The 19,965-nt window shown below is 39.5% G+C and overlaps 2 protein-coding genes across 6 annotated transcripts; both read left to right on the forward strand.

Moving 5' to 3' along the window:
• Positions 1 to 531: 531 nt before the first annotated feature.
• On the forward strand, positions 532 to 1,321 carry LOC115749847 (signal peptidase complex-like protein DTM1). The gene is made up of 2 exons (XM_030686838.2): positions 532 to 845; positions 941 to 1,321. The coding sequence occupies exons 1-2, from the start codon at positions 604 to 606 to the stop codon at positions 1,026 to 1,028; spliced, it is 330 nt and encodes a 109-aa protein (XP_030542698.1). The 5' UTR covers positions 532 to 603; the 3' UTR covers positions 1,029 to 1,321.
• A 761-nt stretch (positions 1,322 to 2,082) lies between these two features.
• Positions 2,083 to 11,534, forward strand: LOC115749855 (synaptonemal complex protein 1-like). Of its 5 annotated transcripts, none has more exons than XM_030686853.2 (19): positions 2,083 to 2,361; positions 2,467 to 2,516; positions 2,861 to 3,068; positions 3,162 to 3,287; positions 3,465 to 3,563; positions 4,337 to 5,013; positions 5,096 to 5,344; positions 5,420 to 5,548; positions 5,626 to 5,694; positions 5,775 to 5,885; positions 6,313 to 6,420; positions 6,501 to 6,611; positions 6,686 to 6,772; positions 8,264 to 8,350; positions 8,444 to 8,551; positions 8,759 to 8,845; positions 8,967 to 9,026; positions 10,032 to 10,134; positions 11,155 to 11,534. In XM_030686853.2, the coding sequence occupies exons 1-18, from the start codon at positions 2,202 to 2,204 to the stop codon at positions 10,131 to 10,133; spliced, it is 2,628 nt and encodes an 875-aa protein (XP_030542713.1). In that variant the 5' UTR covers positions 2,083 to 2,201; the 3' UTR covers position 10,134; positions 11,155 to 11,534. The 5 variants fall into 5 exon arrangements, 4 of the variants coding, with proteins under 4 accessions (XP_030542713.1, XP_030542715.1, XP_048130972.1 ...); XM_030686855.2 differs by having other exon boundaries at positions 10,041 to 10,134; XR_004016399.2 differs by lacking the exon at positions 11,155 to 11,534 and having other exon boundaries at positions 8,759 to 8,903; positions 10,032 to 10,084.
• Positions 11,535 to 19,965: the final 8,431 nt, after the last annotated feature.

Genomic DNA, 19,965 nt, shown 5'->3' on the forward strand with positions numbered 1-19,965 from the left:
TGCTTCGAACTAGGAAAAAAACTTCGGGTGTGACAAACTCAATGTTAACCACCTCATCCTGCCAAATGCGTCGATCTATGTGCTCAATCCAACCAACAAAAATATGATCCAAATGGGTTGACAAGAAATTTGCACGGCCGTAAGAGACGTGGTGGTTTTGCCGTGTGTATTTTCATGGAAAGTATAAGAGAACCTCGGTTACAATATATAATCATGTGATGTTGTGCACATTGCAGATTGATCTTATGACGTTTCGGTATATTGTAATGTTTGACAAAGAAACAATTGTGTTGGAATGAAACACAAAAATTATCGTGGAACTGTATGATTATGTCACACGATATTGAAAGTAAGAGAATTCCCAGAAGGGTCTGGATACTTGTGATCTACATGGACGTGATGTCATCGATGGCTCACCTCGTGACTCGGCCGTGGACAGCGATTCAAAAGCTTCTGCCCATAATGAGCGAACTCCCACCCACCCACGCTCCTCTTTAAATGCACCGCGAGACCTCCCCCCAGGTACAGGAACACTGCACGCTTCCCTTCACCACAAACAATCTCTTTCTCCTCCTCTTTTTTTTTTTCTCTGCGTCATCGAGAATGACCAACGACGCGGCTCTGAGATCGTCTCTGGTCTGGTTGGCGGCGGCGATGGTGGTGGTCGGGCTGTGGACGCACTCCTTCAAGAAGGTGGCGGCGACGTACGGGGCGGGCGTGCTGGGGATCGCCGGCGTCCTCTTGCCGGACTGGGACTACTTCGACCGCGACTTCTCCAGGTGGACCACCCCGGTCAGCGCCGAGGAGAGAGCCGCCATTTCTTCACACCGATCTCGCTTCCCGAGGTTTAGAATCTCCTACAATCGCGTATGCTTACATTAGGAATTTGCGTGGTCAATTTGACTTCTGATTGTCGGATCTTCCTTCCGTTCCTATGCAGGTTTAGAATCTATCCTCTTCGTGCCGTTATGTACGCATGTGTCTACGGATTTGGTCTGTACAAGTGGTGGGTGTTCGTATCCGGTTGAATCAAATTTCTGGTGAGACCTGCCAAATTCAACCGCGCAGATGAAAACCGAGGCTCGTGCACCCGCTCCCGGTGATGATGTCTCCTGGAACAGGGTCTAACAAAGAGGAAGACTTTGTTTCAGAAGCATTTCACTAGATTTCTCCGGCTTTGATGATGAATGATTCCTACTTGATCTTTTACACTTCATCACAGTTCTACTGTTGGACATGTTCAATTGATGTTTATTTCTCACCGGAATGTTGCATTTTTTTTTTTATAGGATTAGTGAGAATTCAGTGATGAACTTCGGTACAGACTCCATTGATGATCTATCATTATCAGATGCTTTCTTCTCTAGTTGGAATCAACATCTCATAATCATCCTAATTTACGATATTCGGTATCGACATCCCCTCTTCAAACTCAAGCTAAGAATGATCGGAAGTGATTGGAAGACGCCTCTTGATAAGAATATCAACAAGCCGATCAACCAATGCAATATGTTGCGCAAATTGGCAGTCATATTCGAAATCGAATTTAGTTTCATAAACTCTTTTAGATGTTACGATCATTGATCAATTTTCAAACAATTACTCAATCACGTCTCAAGCACGCATCCTGTTCAAAGCCATAAGAATGTGTATATTTAATGATTTCTCATTAAGTGGATCTAACCGATTGAAAGTAATCATCCACGAATCAACAAGATGACTGTATAGTGGGAATAGCTATTGATCCAAATACATCATAATGAATAAGGTCAAATATTGTCATGAGCATTACAAATTGTCATTATTAAATTTAACAACTTTAACATAAAAAGTTTGATTATGATTTCTTCATTATGATTGGACAAAATATTTTGCCCGCCAATGCATTTTTCAAGTGATATGCAATTTAATTAAGTTGATTAGTTGAATTTTGAAAAATCTGACCTATAAATGATACGTATTATTGCATCATATTCTCGAAATTACCAAAATAATTGCTAACATTTTTCTTCTAATTCTCGCGTGGGGAACTTCGACGGGGACCGGACTATATAATGCCCCGCTAGTCTTGGCGCCAAATTCATTTTCACTCGACCAACTGTAGACACAACGGACATCGCTCTCAAACTCTTCGCTCTCTCCTTCTCCGCTCGATTCCCATACTGATTTTTCTTCTCTGTCCCCCGTTTGATCCGTCAATCATGATGCAGAAGCTAGGGTTTCCGAGCTTCAGGAGCTTGGACCAGTTCAGGTCTCGGCCAGCGTCCGCCTCCGGGACCGCGAAGACCTCCTCCTTCTCGTCGCGTCCATCGACGGACTCACTTTCGATCGGAAGCTTCGCGAATCTGAAGCTCACTGCAGGTTCTATGGACGAAATTCCGGTCGTTTTTTTTTCCTTTCGTGTACTCTGTTATGCTTTTTCGCATCGCTCTGTTGATTTTCTGTCGTTGATTTTTCCGTTGCTAGAGAAATTGGTGAAAGAGCAAGCCTCCGTGAAGACTGATCTCGAAATGGCGGTACGGAAATGGAAATTTCGCTTTTGATTTTTCCTCCGAATCTGCGTGTGTGTATTTCTTTACCAACGACAATCCTGCGACTTGCTTGTGCAATCATTCGCGTATGTTTTGAGAAGTACACATAAGACGCATTATGTCGATATCTGAACTCACGATATTTAGTGTTTTGAGAAGGCTGAGTTAGAAATTTATGACGTTGAATTGCTTTTAGAGCTATTTGTTTCTCCTGGCTAATGATCTTACTGGATATTTTTCTTGTCATGCAATTTATGGCTTTCTCTGATCACGCTTCTCCTAACACCTGAGATTATACATCTGCCTAATCGCTGTCATCTATGTCCTAGACCTTGAAATTGAAGAAATCAACGGAGCACATCCGTACACTAGAGGACAAACTGCAGAATGCCTTTAATGAGAATGCTAAGCTCAAGGTGAGGCAGAAGGAGGATGAGAAGCTGTGGAAAGGACTGGAGTCTAAATTCTCTTCAACGAAGACGTTGTGCGATCAACTAACAGAAACGTTGCAACACTTGGCCGGTCAAGTCCAAAATGGTCTCCGACTTCTTTCCTACATATAGAAAATGATAATTTCACAGCTTGGTAAAAAAACTCAGTAGACATAACATATTAGCGTTGCTAATACAGCTGAGAAAGATAAGGAGTTCTTTGACGACAAGTTATCGGCTAGTTCAGTTGCTATTGATGGGTTGAATCAACAGATGGCTGCTCTTTCCATGAAGTTAGAGTCTGCAGAGGAGACCATTCAAAGACGTGAGTCATTATTAGTCAGCTTACTCTTTATTTATCTACTAAATAGGTGCAACAGAGTGTGTAATTCGGTTGTGAATTGTTTGTTGTATTCATAGATTCTTGTAGACCTGCTGAATTTTGGTGTCATTCTTTCGTTTAATTTTAAACTAATAGGCTCTTATTATATTACAACTCTAGGTGACAAGGAATTGATGGAACTTGGAGTTGAGAAAGAAGAACGAGAGAAATTTCACAGAGATGAACAGTGCAGGACAGCCAATCTCATAGAGGAGAAAGGTTGGTTAGTTTTTTTTTTTTTTTGGGGGGGATGTTTATCTTATATAGGCATTGCAGTTGCAGAGAGCACTTCATCAAAAATGTTCTAGGATATAGATGAAATTCTGAAACCATGTTCTCTTCCTCATTTGACTTGGAGAAGGTGATCCTATTTTGCGAAAGTTGGAATTTACATGACTGAAGTATTTTGAGAGTTCCTCAGCTGGATCAGACAAAGGTCCTAAGGTGGAACATATAAGGCTCCCCCAATGGATTAGTGTTTTGACCCTTGATCCTTTTTATTTATATGCTCCTAAGCATAAAATGTATCACTTTCAAAATCTTCTTCGTTCATGGACTACCAGAGGAAGAAAAATGGAAAGTATTCACCTCTCCCGATGTTTTGGAATGATTATTGCAATTCCCCAATCCAGGGCACTTTACTAAGTGGTATCGCTGCAATTGGTTTTGATTCACTCACATATTGAGTAAAATGTTACCTTCAGGCGGAACATATAGATAACATATATTAAGGTTCAGTTGGTGACAATTATACAATTCAAAAGCGAGTTTTCTGTTAGTGACAGAACTTTTATCAGCTTTGGATGAAAAATGATTTACTCTTTTCATTAGATGACAATGACACGGTTGAGATAGCAATAGAATAGTTGCATGTTATCAGTGCAGTTTTTCAATGGTGATGTAAATAAAGTAGTTGCTTGGTCAGAATCTTGTTGGCAATTCAGTATCTATCTGGTTGGTAAGCCATCAAATAATCGTTATCTTGCTTGCAGATGCAACAATCAAGAAATTTCAAGCCACTCTAGAGGAAAATGCAATAGCCATGGACAATTTGAATTCTACATTGGGAGAAGTGCAATCCAAATTGATATCAAAAGAAGATGAAATCAAACAATTGATTACCACTCAACAAAATTTAGAAAAAGACAAGAAGGAACTTCAGTTGAGAAATGAAGATCTCGGTAGTAAGTTGGTATTGTCACTCCAAGAGATCAAAAGTCTCGAAAGGCTTGTTCACCTGATTGCTGCACAGCTGGCAGAATTGAATAAGAAAAGTTCGATTTTTCCGGAAAAGTTTGATCAGCTGAACTCCCTGTACGAGTCTTGCTTCAAGTTAGTTCAAAAGAAGACGGATGTTACCAATCAACTTGCTAAGAAGAGGCATAATAAGCTGCTGAGCGAGCTCTTGTTCACAACATCAGAGAAGGATGCTTTGCAAATGATGAATCAGGAATTAAATAGTAAGGTCACAGAACTTCAAAAATCTCATGTGGTGGCTATAACACAGCTTGCAGAGGAACTTCGAATATCATGTGAGAGAATTCAGTGCTTGGAGTCTGAAGCAGAAACCCTTGTCTCAAGGAGGATTGAGTCTGAATCGCTGGTTTGTGAATTAGAGCAGAAAATTAGCTCTCTTCTGGAGAGTGCAAAATCCTCTGAGGATAGAATGGTTGAAACTATTGCTTTGGTCATTTTGTATTTTGTAACCATGCTTTATTGCTGTCCTCAGCCTGTTTCTTCATGTCTCACAGCAAGATTTGCTGGTCAAGTATTCAGCATTAGAGAGTGAGAAAGATGATGATAATGAGAAATCACAAGCAGAGATACAGAAAAAGGCTGAAGAAATACAATTGCTTCAAGATGTGAATGGGAAAATTGAGAAGCAAAAGGATGCACTTGAGAATCAAGTTGAAGATCTCAAAAATGTGTTAGAGGAGAAGGAGAACTTTATTCTGAGTTACAAGGATAGAGAAAAGAAGCTAGAAGACCAAATTTCCGAGGTGAACGTTTGGAATAACGAGTAATGAACTTGAACACTCCTAGAGTACTATATTCATACCAGCATGTTGCTGCAGAATCAGGCATTACTGACTTCAGCTGAACATAGACTAGCAGAATCCAAGAAGCAGTACGATATGATGCTTGATAATAAAAAGATGGAACTTTCGAGGCATTTGAAAGAACTTTGTCAGAAGAATGATCAGGTTTCATTGCTTATCATGTTCTGCATGTAGCTCAAATTACTTGCAATAATTTAAGTGCTAACAGAGAGCATGATTAGGCCATTAACGACATCCGAAGAAAATTTGAGCTGGAAAAGCAGGAGATTGTGAATCAGGAAAAAGAAAAGGTCCGTCATTTCTGCATACTGTTGCCCAGATTTCGTTAATGTATGGATATAATTGGCTGCTGTTCCCTTTGAGGCTTCAGGTGGACAGAGTGGTCGGACAATTGGAACTGGAGTGTGATAAAAAACTTTCTGATTGCAAAGAAGAATCAAGGCAGCATTTGATATCTGTTCAGGAGGAACATGCTGCTCTAGTATGATTCAGAGCCAAACCTTCATATTGATGTTTTGTCATCTTTTCCTTAGTAGTCATTATGGCCCTCAAGTTACTGAGCCATGTGGTTTTATTTGGCATTACTTTATCTCACAGTTGAGACTTACATCTATGTATGATCCTTTTAAGTTTTGGGGGTACGTTCACATGTTGGCTTTTGACATAGCTACCTTTTAAAAGTAATTGGTTTATGAAATTAAAATTCACTTTCTAGTTTGTATATTTCAAAGTAAAGCATAGGGAGTAAACGCATACGCACAGTAAAAACCAAAATGCGGCTCCAGAGAAATTTCTTGGACAAGTCTTGTGTGCTCTCACTAACGAGTTTTGTGTGAAATGCAATCCAGCAAACTGACTCTGCATGGTCCCATCAAATTCAAATTAATTCCATCTCATCTGTAATGTAGGTAAATCGCATTCATCAGGAAAACAACCAGAAGGAATTGCTTCTCAAAACCAGCCACAATGAAGAGATGAAACATGCCCAGATCCAAGCTGAAAACGAGCTGAGAGAGGTGCATATGGTACCACCTTCAAGATGAACTTCCAGATTCATTTATAGTTTGGATTTCTGACGCTTATTTTAACCATATAGAGAACAACCGCACTTAGGAATGAACATGAAGCCAAGATGAAAGCTGTACAGTGTCAGTATGAAGACGAATGTAGAAAACTGCAAGAAGAATTGGATCGGCAGAAATCCAAAGTATGTAATATCTGTAGTCCTAAAGTGGATTTTACAAACTGTATTGGTCATTGAACTCCTACGATGCACTCCAGGAAGATAGACAGAGAGCTTTATTGCAATTACAGTGGAGAGTAATGGCTGACAAGCCACAGGAGGATCAAGAGGTCTCTTCAAGAAAGGTTAGGTCTTTGCCATTTTTACTTAATCACATAGAGATTCATCATCCAAATGGACCTCTATGCAGGATATATCATTCTTTAAAACTCTTACTTTGAGTTACTTGTGTGGTGCTACTTTACAGTCATGTAGGACATTTTCTTTTGGATTTGTGCTTAATTTAGTTTGGTTCAAAGGAATATAAAAATTCATGATGTTGAGAATGTTTTTTCTCTGCTGAAGGCAAGACATTTCCTTTTCTTTAATGCCGTTTCACCGCATTTTTCTGTGCTCCAGGATCGCTGATAATGAACCAATTTCGTACTACTGAATCTACTGATGTGTGACTCTTGATCACGAAATCTATTGGAAGTATTAAATAGGCATAAATCTCTTTAAACCCTATTGCAAGCATCACACACTTCTTATAGATAGATACACATCCCTGAGTTTCTTTTTTATGTTTCTTCCTGATACAAATTGATTTTATGTCATTCTAAATACCACAAACTGAAAAAATAAAAATAAAAATTAAAGGCAGTAACTCACTGTTCTTTGATTTCTCTCACCAGATCCTGGAACTGTTCCTTACACTTTCATTTTTACAAGCACTTTCTGACTAGTCATACCATTGCTTTCGCTATAGTTGACCAAGTCTAGAGTTATATTCTTGCAAGCGAATTAGGCATCATGGTCAAATTAAGAACAATGCTCATGGAGTAAATGCCTCCACTCTTCCCCGTCCTTGGGTGGCAAAGTCCTCAATCTTTCTATAGTCTCGGATCCACGCTGAAACTACTAGGTTGCAAGCTTATGGGAATGAAATTTTTTCCTTTTAGATGGTGTAGATAACTGAATCTACTCTTTGATGTGTTACAGCGATACAAAGCCATCGTCAGCCAAACTTTATAATGGTGATTCAATAGGCCTATATAATTGATTCACTTATCCTGAGTCTGACAGCCATTTTTTGACGCCTTAATGCTCATCAAGTCCCTAATCTTTTAATTCATTATATGTGGTGGGGAAGTAAAATTATTGTATGTGCTTAGAGTCTATGCTCATTCATATTGTAGCATCAACTGCGGATGCAATGAGATTCACAGAAAATGAAGACAATAAAGTAAGAAGTTGTGAGTTTGATGCAAAATGATGCACCTTGTCTGTGTTGTCTATCTGCTTATGCATTTTGGGAGTTGTTCTTTAGAAACTAAAAGAGATCGTCTTCTCTTCTTGGCATTCTGAGTTTGATGCTTGCACCAGTAAGGACTATTGCGTTTTTAACCTTGTATCCATTTGGATGTTGTCCACACACATATGCATCACATTGTGAAGATGCTAAGAAGATATACCTGAATTTTGCAGTATGGAGATTCATGTTTGTGATAATTGGTGTAAATCCCATCTCATCTAGATACACATCATCCATTCATTTGACAATAAGAATATGGAGATATGCCTTGAGCTTTATACGATATAATTCCTCTTTTCGTTGTGAATGTTTTTCTTGAAAGGAGTATTCGATCACTTCAATGAAGAAGAGGAATTCTAATGATAGTAGAAGAAGCCAGCAGGTCTTAAGACCAGAAGATGAAGAGCAGGTGACCGGGAAACACTAAATTTTTCTCTTGTTTTCTCTGCAGCCAATAGAAAATTGGCTTCTCATCTCATTTTGATTCCAATCATTGTTGCAGGATTCACCTCTCCCGAAAGCAACTCAAACACCTGTGTCAAAATTGTTGAAAAAAGTGGAGAACACTAATACTGGTAGTGTGGCGAGTATTCCCAAGCATAGCAAGAAAGTAAGTTCTTGTCCACTGTGATCTTAACACAAAAAACAGAAGTCTATCATTAAGCGTGATCTAAGGTGCATTAGTTATTCTCTGCACGCGGTATTATGTTCTTCCATTGCATGAATTGATATAATCGATCTGATACTTCTTGTGCAAGCGCCTTCTGCGTGCTTCATTGTATTGTCAAGTGTACTCAGTTTACTTTCTGCATGACAGGTAACTCACCGTGAATATGAAGTTGAAACAACAAATGGAAGGACAATTACCAAAAGAAGAAAAACAAAGAGTACAGTAATGTTTGAGGCATGTATCTAGTCTGGCTGAACCATATGATTAGCATCTGATTGATGGTCCTCCATTAGTTAGGTTGGTAGCCTTTCTTTTGCCAAACAATGGGGCCCTTCAATGTATCTCATTGCTGCAGGATCCAAGAAAACATAAGAGGATGGTTTCACCAAGACTTGGCACCCCCAAGGATGTGAAGGTAATAAGGGGCACATCTAATAGATGATTGTTTATACTCGAACTATAGGACTTCGGGATGAATTTCACTTTTCATTTATCCGAAGACTGTGTGTAGGCAATTCCTTCATCTCCCTTGTGATGAGCTGCTTGGACTCAATCCATGGTTAATCCAAAAAATATTTTCCTTGAAGTTATTTTTCACGAAATAGGCTTTGTTTGTTTCACAGAAAATGTAAGTCTCTGGAAAATGTTTTCCAGGAAGTTATTTTTCAGGAAAATAACATTATTTGCTGATTATCTTTCGTAAAATGTAAGTCTCTGGGTACAGGTAGCTGTGAAGGTTTTTCATATGTTACAACATGCAGGATGAGATGAATAGTGGGATTAAAAATTATAGATTATCTTATGCATGTACCTTTCAATCCAATTCCACTGGAATGAAGTATGTATTTTTGCATCCTGACCTTGTCAATGTTGATATCTGATGTTCTTTCACTGCATCTTTATACCTAAGGAGGCAATATTCATATTGGTGGAGGAAGAGGAAAAAACTCGCTAGGACTTTGTCTTTTGTTCGCAATTTGATGGTTAGATCTCACACCAAAATGTGAATAAAGAAATGGATCAGGAGCTCACTACAACAAAGACTTGAAGGAACTACTTTAAACAGTAAATTTTCAGAGATTAGGTGAAAGGAACTCTGAATGGCCCCCTGTTTTTATGTATATTCCATGATGGTTATAGTGTCAAAGAGGCTGAAAGAATGTGGCACCTCCTGGTTCTGACTGTTTCCACAGGAAAATCCTGAGAGTTTGAGAGCAAGAGAAAAGGATTGATTTGCTGTCTTATAGTGGATACAAAAAAGTCATTACATGTAGTAGATTGGTTAAAAAATATGTAATATAGCATACATTGTCAGTAGCCTTACATCGAGTCACCTGATATGCCCGTTGTTCCAGAAGCTGTAGTTAATGATTCTTTCTAATTATCCAGAGATCATTCTTGGTTTTCATTTTTTGTGCAGGGAACAAAGGGAGTTCATCCTCCATGCAGTTCAAATATTGGTGATTTGTTCACAGAAGGATCATTAAATCCCTATGTCGATGATCCTTATGCATTTGACTGAGGTATTTGTTTGTTCTGAGATGTTTCTGAGATATTAGACTATGCCTTCCAGATATAATGATGAATTTATTGAAGAATTTGGAGAAATAGATCACATTAGCGGTCTCCACTAATAAGACTGCTCAGTCTTTGCTAATACATTACACAGCATTACACCTATAGCTCTGCTAGGCCCTGAGCCCACTCTGAATTTGGTTACAAGATCTGCTCATATCTGAATATTTCCAATCTACTGGCATTCGGCGCCATGGCCAGTGGGTTGACGTGGGTACGGGCGGTTGGAGGTTCAAAACTCCCAATGGCAAAGCACAAATAGGGAAGAAGCAACTAGTTCTCATTTTCAGTGGCCGCTTTATCCGAGTTTCATTTGTTACTGCGAACATTATATTTGTCTCCTAATTTTCACGATATTTTCTCTCCATTTATAAATAGGTCCTCATGCAAATGGATCTTCCATATAGTTGTTACATTTATGAACTCATGCAAATGGTTTCAATTTATTTAGAATACTTGGATAGATTTAGTTTCCTTCTGGAAAATGGTTCTAGAACTAATTTTCAAGCCATAGATGTTCTTGTTGAAGAACAGAACAATTAGCAAAAGGCATGGAGGATAGACTAGCAGTGAGAGTGAGTTACGTTCTATGTACTCCAGCGGAATATAAACTTCGATACCCTGTCTTCTGGTAGATTTTACTATTCATGATGAGGAAAAATTTCACAGCGGTCATTTCTCGTTCTTTGTTTTTGGTTGACTTTTATTCCCGTTATTGAAAATTCTGCTTGTTCTTCTGTATGAATCTATGTCAAGGTTGCGGCATCATCAGTGTCCACATGATCAGCTTACCTATGATTATGTGTCTTAATTTAGAGAAAGCTTGGTGTGCAAATATGAATTTCCTGCTTATTGTTACAGTAAATGCTATTTGTTCATCACTCTAATGTCAATTTTCTTGGCCTAGGCTCAAGCATTTTCATCGCTTGCATTTGTCTGTTTCATTTAACTGAATTCGTCACATTCAGGGGGCACGACCAGTTGAACATGCTCAGCATCACACTACCAGGTTGCATTTCTTCTGGAGAAAAGATTCTTCTGCGACATCTTTGGGTCAAATGGTTTGCAAGATACTGGCATCCTTTGTAAACCTGTATATTCACAGAAATTACGAGTGGGACGGTACAGACGTATGCTTCTCATTTTCACTTTTTCATCACTTGCACTCACATTGCAGATGTCTGGTGTTGGGCATTCATATATGTTAAGTAGGACAGCAAAAATGACACCGCAGTTTTGCATCAGAAGCACCACCATGTCTGCTCTTTCCTGTTCCCTGATGGAATATTACTTGGTCTCTACAGCACTTAAAATTGGCACTATGAACATTGACTATCCAATTTTGTTGGATTGATGCCCGAAGTCTCAGCTTTCTCTTAGCCGTTCAAGTGAAGAGAGCTATATTTGGGAAGACAATTTGTACGGTCATCATGACCGATACGTTTGGGCAAAATGGGAGAATTGGCTACATAAATTCTCTTCCGTAACTTGTTTAGACACATGGTTAAATTCTTCTTGGTCAAATCTTTACCCCTGTCTGCATCTTTGGTCGATCCCCTCCCCATATGCTTTTGGGCCATAAGTTCATTCTACAACTTAAAAATTACCCAATTTGTACTTAGATTACCAGCCGCCATGAAGCAATGGAGCAGTTCCTGCACTTGATTAAACTTGCTACATCTTTTCCTCCGAGTAACACAACTTACTGCATCACCGATGAAATAAGAGGCATTAATTTCTATAGCATTAGAAGACCCTTCAAATTTATTATGCTCTTTGAAGCATGTGGCGTCCAAGTCATGAACCCATGAAATTTCCATGCCCATACTGTGTCTATCAGAATCCCAGCACATTTTCCCCCCCTCAGATAAACACAGGCAAAACACGAACTAGTACAATTCCTTGTTAACAAACCTTTGCCGGTACCAATGCCTCTCCCACACCACATGCATTGAGTCCAGTGGAACTCCCTTCGTCTCCGGCAAGAAGAGCATCACAAAGATTGTCATCACGGCAAGCCAAGAGGCGTAGAATAAGAAAGTGCCGTACTTGGAGTGGCATAACATGGTCAGGAAGGTCTGTGACAGCACGAACATGACTGCGAGCCAGGCTAATGCTTTGCCCCATGGGACGTATCTTCATGCGGAATATCTCGCTCGTGACGAGCCAGCTTAGGGGACCCCAAGACGAACCGAACCCCGCTGCATAGATGCACATCAGCACCAGCACTAATATGGCGTAGCCCTTGCTGATGCGCTCCGTGCCAGAAGTTCCCGTTGTCGCGGCCAACACACATGCCTCACCAACCTAAACAATAAGCAAAGACTGTTAAAGGGCTTATGTGGATTTATGATTACAAGATTGACCTCGAGATGGAGGGATGGTTGAGGAGTGATCGCGCAATATCTCAATACAGTCTTGTATGTTGAGCACTACTCCTTAGAATACTTCCTCTTTTTTTTTTTTTTTTCAACTACTTTACTTTAACCTAAGGATACTATAAGGATAAAGTAAATTATCCTTAAAATACTTTACTTCTTTATTTTCAACACGAGTAGTATCATGCCTCATGCATTGCTAATACTGCTAGGGGCTAATTACGTACCTGACAGAGGAACATCTGCACTCCACCCTCGATAAACAATAACCTCCTCCCCCAACGATCCACCACAAACGCAGACACCAGAATCGATCCCAAGTTCACCAATCCAAGTATTATTGCCGCTATCAGAGCGGAGTCGCTCCCGAATCCCACGGACTGAAACAAAACAGGCGCGTAGAATGCAATTATGTTGATCCCTGTTAGTTGCTGAAAGAACGGGATCGCTATCGACAACATGAGGTGAGGCCTCGACTGCCTCTCGAAGATCGTCGCAAAGGGCTCTTCCTTGGCGGCCCTCGCTATCTCACTGGACCTCATGAGCTCCGCGAGCTCTGGCTCGATGTCTGTGTCGTGGCCCTGCACCCTGAGGAGCACTTGCTTTGCCTGAGTGAGCCTTTCTGCGCTCGACGAGGCTCGCAGGAGTGTTGGAGACGAGGAGAGCGCCGAGGGTCATGATGGCTGCCAGGGCCGCAGGGAGGCCGAGGGAGAGGTGCCACCCCCAGCTGATCTTGGCAGTGCCGTAGTTTATGCAGTTGGTGGAGACTACCCCGACACCTAGGAAGAATGGGAATCCGGTATTGAAGGCGCCCCGCCACTTCGGCGGGGCCATCTCGGAGAGTTACACTGGAGTTGCCTGAGATTCAATTCTCATCATTTACTTGATGATAATTCACTTCCAACAAGAAGAGTACATTGTATGAATTTAATTTGCGCCACTTTAATACACTAATTTATTACGCTCTCAAATCTTTTCACGCAAAGTTGGATGCAAACCATAGCCTAATTTTGTACTTCTTATGAAATATGGTATTCTTCATCCAACAATACTTACCTCTTAATTAAGTATCTTGATTGTAAATACTACACTTGGAAAAATTCAACCAGACAAAGTGTAAAGGATACATTTTACACTTGTAAAAACATCTAGCTGGACAACCTCTAAAGGATTTAGCATCCACTGCATAAATGAGCAAATTGAAACCGCTAACGATATTCAAGGAAGCCTTATTTTTTTCATTTTTCTGGTCAACCAGCAATCAAGTACAAAGCAGCGTCTCACTCAAAATCTAGGGTCATGCACGGTCCAAACAGTCTTAGAGACAAGCTATCGAATTGAAAAAACAAAAGAAAACAAGACCTGCAAATTAGGCCTCCTAGCTGATAAACGCCCATATTCAATGGACAATGTACACGTCCATCCTTCCCCGAGACATTATTTCCCTGAAATGGATACAGATACATAGGAATATGCAATTATCAAGGGGAAGGATGTAGAATTATCAGGTTACATCTAAGTAGTAGAGGCCGTCAGGAAGTGTTCTCAGAAATTTATCATAGGAAAGATAATTTTCTGGAGCAAAAGGCTTGACTTGTTTGCTTATTTCTATCGAGAGATTTGAGAATCGAATGCATACCATAACTACGGCCCTTGAGAGAGTTTTCTCTACATAGTCAAAGCAACTGTGTTGGAGAAATTCTGTAGTGTTAAAAGAAGAAATAAACAACTACTTTTAGTATATAACATATTTCTTCCTAAAGCCAGCTCCAGAGAAAGCCCCCCATTACCCTCACGATTCTATGGATAGCTATTATTAACTCGACAAAAAGGATGGGCTGATTTACTCGCAACATAGTTTTTTTGTCCCCTCCTTATACCTGGCACTTCTGCCTCAATTGGTGTGGAGTTAATTTGTAAGATTAAATATAATGAATTAGGTTTATGAAAATTGCCATTGAGAAACAAACTTATATTACAATGGGCGATGAACCATAGTTAGATATCATATACATTGGTACTGTTGGGGTGTGGTTCATATTTCCCTGGACACCAGAAAGCTTTTTGGATTTAAGCCCGTAAATTTTTCAGTAGTATTTTGGGTTGGGCTCATGAATACCTACTACTGTATATACTCTTTTCCATTTGTAATTGAGCGATGTAACGAGAGGTGCGAGTACTAATTATAGTGGAATCTTCTGCTAGACGTAGCCCTAATTTAAGGATGAATTAGAATAAAATCTCATTCTTAATTTTCTTTTTCTCGCTCATTTTACTTTGGTACGATTGTGCTCCGATCCTAACAGGTAGTTAGTGGATGCATAAAAGGTCATTTCATCAAAAGAAATTCAGTGAGAAAAAAGTGCAAGCACCTGGACACCTGCTAAACCGACAAGTTTAGATTTCAAGAGAAAAAATTTGGGAAAAGGGGGTACACAACGCAGGTTCCAAAAGAGCTACTTGTTTGGTACAATATTTGTACTGGTCATTCATACTCATAGTCATTAGAATGCGGCCATTTAACTAATTACAAGCAAGGAAGATTTGCAAGAATGGCAATACTTGCGAGGGGAGGATAAAATTGGATATAAGAGAGTCAATAGAGCACACTTCACATAGAGCAACAATGGTTAATATCATGAAAAACATCAAACTGGTAAACTTGTAATAAATTTACTCCAAATTTTTTTTTTCTCAAACTGGTACGCCGGTAATAAATTTACACAAAACTTTTTTTTTATTACTAAATATCTTAAACTGATTCATCCGTGATAAATTTACCCTAAAATAATTATTTTTACCATGAAAAATTTCAAATTGGTATACATGTGACAAATTTACCCTAGGTTAAATGGGATTAATACCATGAAAAACCCTAAATCGATATACATGTGACAAACATAAGGTTAAAACCCCAAATTGGTACATCCGTAAACTAACACGTGCCATCCAATTCAATAATTTGACGGTTAGATTTAATGAAAACTAACGGAGGGTAAATTTGTCACACGTGTACCGGTTTGGTAAATCACGAAAAACCCCATATCAATACACATGTGACAAACATAAGGTTAAAATCCCAAATTGGTACATCCGTAAACCGACACGTGCCATCCAATTCAATAATTTGATGGTTAGATTTAATGAAAACTAATATAGGGTAAATTTATCATAGGTGTACCAGTTTAGGGTAAATTTTTGTCACAAATATACCAATTTAGGATTTTCTGTAGTCCAAAAAAAATAATTTGGGATAAATTTATTACAAACGTACCAATTTGGAGTTCTTCGTGTTATTATCTCGAGCTACAATGGCATGGCGTGCTTCCCTTCCTTCCTCTTCGTTATGAAAGACGCTAAAAGCTGTTCCGTAAGTCAAAGAATCTACGTTCCTACTGGCAGTTTATCCTTGAACTCCTGAAGCTGCACTGGTTTTCGATTCAGAGATATCTTCCCCATCATGAACCCGACTCCAGGTCAGAAACGTCGTCTCTCAACTCACCCTGCAGAAGCTTTCCCAGCCTAATTCTTTGAAGCATCCCCGCTAACTGAGGGCCAATCGCTTGGTGTGTAGATCTTAGCTGGCAGTCGAACACCAATGCTGCGCAGTGTCATATTTCGATATTTTAGGGAAGTTTTCTTGCCTTCCTCAATGAATCCATAAGCAGTGTCTAAATGGTCACTTGAAATCAAAGATTTTAATCTAGAGGAGGAAAGGTGACTTAACCGAGAGTGCCAAGTTTTAGATGATACAATAGCAGCACAACCAACGAATGAGTTGAGAATATTTAAAGAAACAAGCTCAAATGAGCGTCCCACTCCACAGCTAGCTCCAATGGTTTGTCTCGTCCTTGGATCTGCACATGACAACCATGAAAAGATAAGTGGACATCAAAGTCAAGTTCACACAATTGTCCGACTGAAATCGAATTTAGCGAAAGTTTGAGAACCATGAGAACATTAGGTAAGGACACTGTGGTTGTAGAGATCTTTCTAATATGACTGACTTGCATTAGAGAATTATTAGCTGTGTAAATGGTAGGTGAATGTGATGGAAATGTTTTTGACCGAAACAAATTAGAATTTGATGTCATATGATTACAACAAACGGAATCAAACTACCATGACTCAGAATTACCTGAAGCTACAGACATAGCATAAGGGACAAATGAGTTAAAAGTACCGTATTCTCGAAAAAAGAAACAAAAATCCTCTAGTGAGAGAATAACAGGCAATCCATTGGAATAAGTCTCTAAAGTGGCAGCATGGCAGATGCATGTGCGTGTGAACCTTGACTTCGGAGTTGATTGTTTTGCCTAGTAGGTTACTTAGGTCGTGGTCGATAGCAATTTGTTCATTATAAGCACTTTACTATTTTAAACACAGTAGCTTAGTAAATATGAAGAAACCAACACTTCGAGAGCTGATAATATGATGCCACAAATGAATTTGGCATGCGGAAATGCCTTTGGAACCGATCAGAAAACGCTAAAATCCGGTTAGAAGATGATTGGACCGATATGAAAAGTGATGGATCCGGTCTGGCCGATCTGATTTGAAACTGTCAATGATGAGTCAACGCCGGTCAAAGGTGAGTCAACGCTCAGTCAACCAATCAATGAATCGTCAACGGGTGTAGATGACGTGCCGTTGGCATGGCATTAACATGGTGATGACATCAGCAGAGCGTAGGCTACTGGTGCTGGCAGGCGCGGCTGTAGAGGCACGTGGATCTCACATGCAGAACATTCCGATGGCGTGTGTGGGTTCGTCCGACAGTGTACTGTCAGAGAAAATTGGTGAGGTGGCTCGCCGGAGAGTGGTGCATTGTGGATTAGCGTTTGATTTTTGAAATATGTAGCGGAAGATGTCTAAATCGCCACTAAGGGTGTGCATGGTAACACTTCAGATTGATTTCTCAACTTCTCCTTCAAAGCGTAAGATGATTTTTCTACTTTTACTTCAGATTCACTTCTGATCAGAAAAATTCGTTTGATTATGATTGAAAATTTATACTTATAGAATATTATTAACAAAATCTTCGACGACCGGTCGGCGGGCGGCGGCGGCGGCGGTTAGCGACCGCGGTGGTGGCCGGTGGCAGGCGGCCGGCGATCGACGGCGGCCGGTGGGCGGCGATGGGCGGTCGATGGAGGTCAATGTGATCGAAGAAGTGATTCTAAGGTGGAGAAGTAAAAAAAAATTACTTCTCAAAGTTGGCAAAAAATCTTGCCAGAAGTTAAAAATTCAACCAGAAGTTGAAAATCCTACCGTAAGTCAATTTTTTTACCAAACGGATTTCTACTTCGACAAGGTTTTTACCAAATGGATTTCCCTCGCGGATTGATTTCCGGTAGAGAAATCCAGAAGCGTAAGTGATTTCATGCGACCCTAAATAGTGGCGGGCTCCCCGGCTTCGAGATGTGGCGTGGACGCCCGGGGTACTACGTGACACGATTGATAAACGATCGCTGAAATGGATAATATTTTTATAGTTTTTAAAACTTTTAGAATTATTTATTTTATCTTTTTCCCCTTCTAGGCCTCGCCAGCGTCAAGCAAGGGTGTGTGAGGGTTGGAAAAGAGAAGAAAATAGTAAAAAATTTAAAAAATTTGTTCATGTTAACATCAATCCTTTTAATGTGACACGAGTAGCGTCCACGTTAGTCGTTTCCAACAAAAAAAAATGATCGGAAGGACTACATTATCAAATCGTAAAATTTTTTAGGATTAAATTGACAAAACCGTTTGATTTAAAAAATAATACAATTGAGAGGTTTATGATTAAATTGACTACCATACAATATGCTTAGAAATTTTTTGATAATTTTTCCCAATCAAAATTGATGGTGTAAAAAAAACATACTACAACTACCTAATGGCCAACTTTGTCATTCGATCTGGTTCAGAAGTGGAAACCATGCAAAAAAAAAAAAAAACATATAATCAACAAAATCGAGATGAATACTAAATCCAAAATTCCTTGATTTGGTAATACAAAATGAAGAATGTCTATTTATTATGGATCGAGCAGCTAGGCATTCATCGAGAACTTTTAAACAATCGTGCATAGCATTTGTAGAGGTTTGATTTGATTTCTTAATTTGAGAGATCCGATCAAACCAAACTGGGCCATGTCAAATTTTTCTTGAGGAGAGCACCCAACCTAAACATAAGGTTTTTTTTTAGCCATAGCATGTCATTTCACTGCTCAATTTACAGCGACAATGCTGTACCATAGACAGCCCGGCCCTTCAAATAAGATATTTTTCTTAATTTTTTTTCTAATTAAGCATTATATAATTATGCAGCATTGAATCTTACTAATTAGTAGAGGTGTCAAATAGGTGGGTCGGGTTGGGTCGGATATGTTCCGACCCATATTTAATGACCCATACCCAACCCGACCCTCAACTAACCCATACCCGACCCAACCCGATTTGACCCATATTATCAAAACATGTTTATATTCTACAAAAACTTATACAACTCATTTAACCTATTTTTATATGTTATCTGGATAAAAAATTTCGCATGAAATTTAAAAATTAGTAAATAAAATAAAAACTGATATTACTAAGATATTTTCATGCAATAGAAATTTAGTATTTGTTTATTTTATTTTTCTTTTCTTTTTTCTTAATTTTTATGTGGCTGGGTGGTCGACGGGTAGCGGCGGCAGCAACGGTGGGGAGCAAATGCAGTGGGCGGTGGTGGCGGAGGTTGCACGGCGTAGACTGTGCTCCCACGGAGGAATAGGGCTGACCTTGGCAAGCAAGGGATTCGGAAAGGGAATTGCGGGGCGTCGCCGGAAGCAAGGGGGGGGGGGGGACCGAGCAGCGGAGCGGAACGAAGAGCAGACGCTGCGGAGCTGGACAAGTTCAATGCGAGTTTGGAACCTCTTGCCAATAATGGAGAGAAGCTCCGGCGGGAAATCGGACCATGATTATTTCATGGTTCCCTCCATGTGAGCTCCTGCGTTTTCTATACTAGTGATCGCAGATGTTACGGTAAGAAGAAGAAGAAGGAAATTAAAGGGGATTTTTTGTTTTCGAATTTTGGCAACGGAATCTCAATGGATTATCTTTCATATTTTTTCGTTTGATTTAGATCGTGAATCTTGGAGAATCAAATATTTGATTTAGATCGTTAGTGCCAGGTAAATATTTATCTTAATGTATCATAAATATCTAAGGAATTTTTCAGATCAATTTATATTAAATCACCCAACATTTCAATTGTTAAAGTAATAAAAAATGACATTTCATCATCCTCCATTACTTTTTTTTTTATGTTTTTTTTCATCCATGTTATGTTTTTTTTAATATTAGAGAAAAAAACATTACCAAAAAAATAAAAGAGATTCACAGCACTATTGCGACGAAGTTTTTCCATTAAACT

Source organism: Rhodamnia argentea, chromosome 2 (genome assembly GCF_020921035.1).
Source record: "Rhodamnia argentea isolate NSW1041297 chromosome 2, ASM2092103v1, whole genome shotgun sequence".
Classification (NCBI taxonomy): domain Eukaryota; kingdom Viridiplantae; phylum Streptophyta; class Magnoliopsida; order Myrtales; family Myrtaceae; genus Rhodamnia; species Rhodamnia argentea.

What these genes read in the sequence shown, in the direction of transcription:
- LOC115749847 (XM_030686838.2), top strand. Translation starts at nt 604, where the DNA reads ATGACCAACGACGCGGCTCTGAGATCGTCTCTGGTCTGGTTGGCGGCG. An exon ending in CACCGATCTCGCTTCCCGAG is followed by an intron (nt 846 to 940) that starts GTTTAGAATCTC and finishes GTTCCTATGCAG; the next exon opens with GTTTAGAATCTATCCTCTTC.
- LOC115749855 (XM_030686853.2), top strand. Translation starts at nt 2,202, where the DNA reads ATGATGCAGAAGCTAGGGTTTCCGAGCTTCAGGAGCTTGGACCAGTTC. An exon ending in TTTGTCAGAAGAATGATCAG is followed by an intron (nt 5,549 to 5,625) that starts GTTTCATTGCTT and finishes GAGCATGATTAG; the next exon opens with GCCATTAACGACATCCGAAG. An exon ending in AAGAGGTCTCTTCAAGAAAG is followed by an intron (nt 6,773 to 8,263) that starts GTTAGGTCTTTG and finishes TTTTCTTGAAAG; the next exon opens with GAGTATTCGATCACTTCAAT.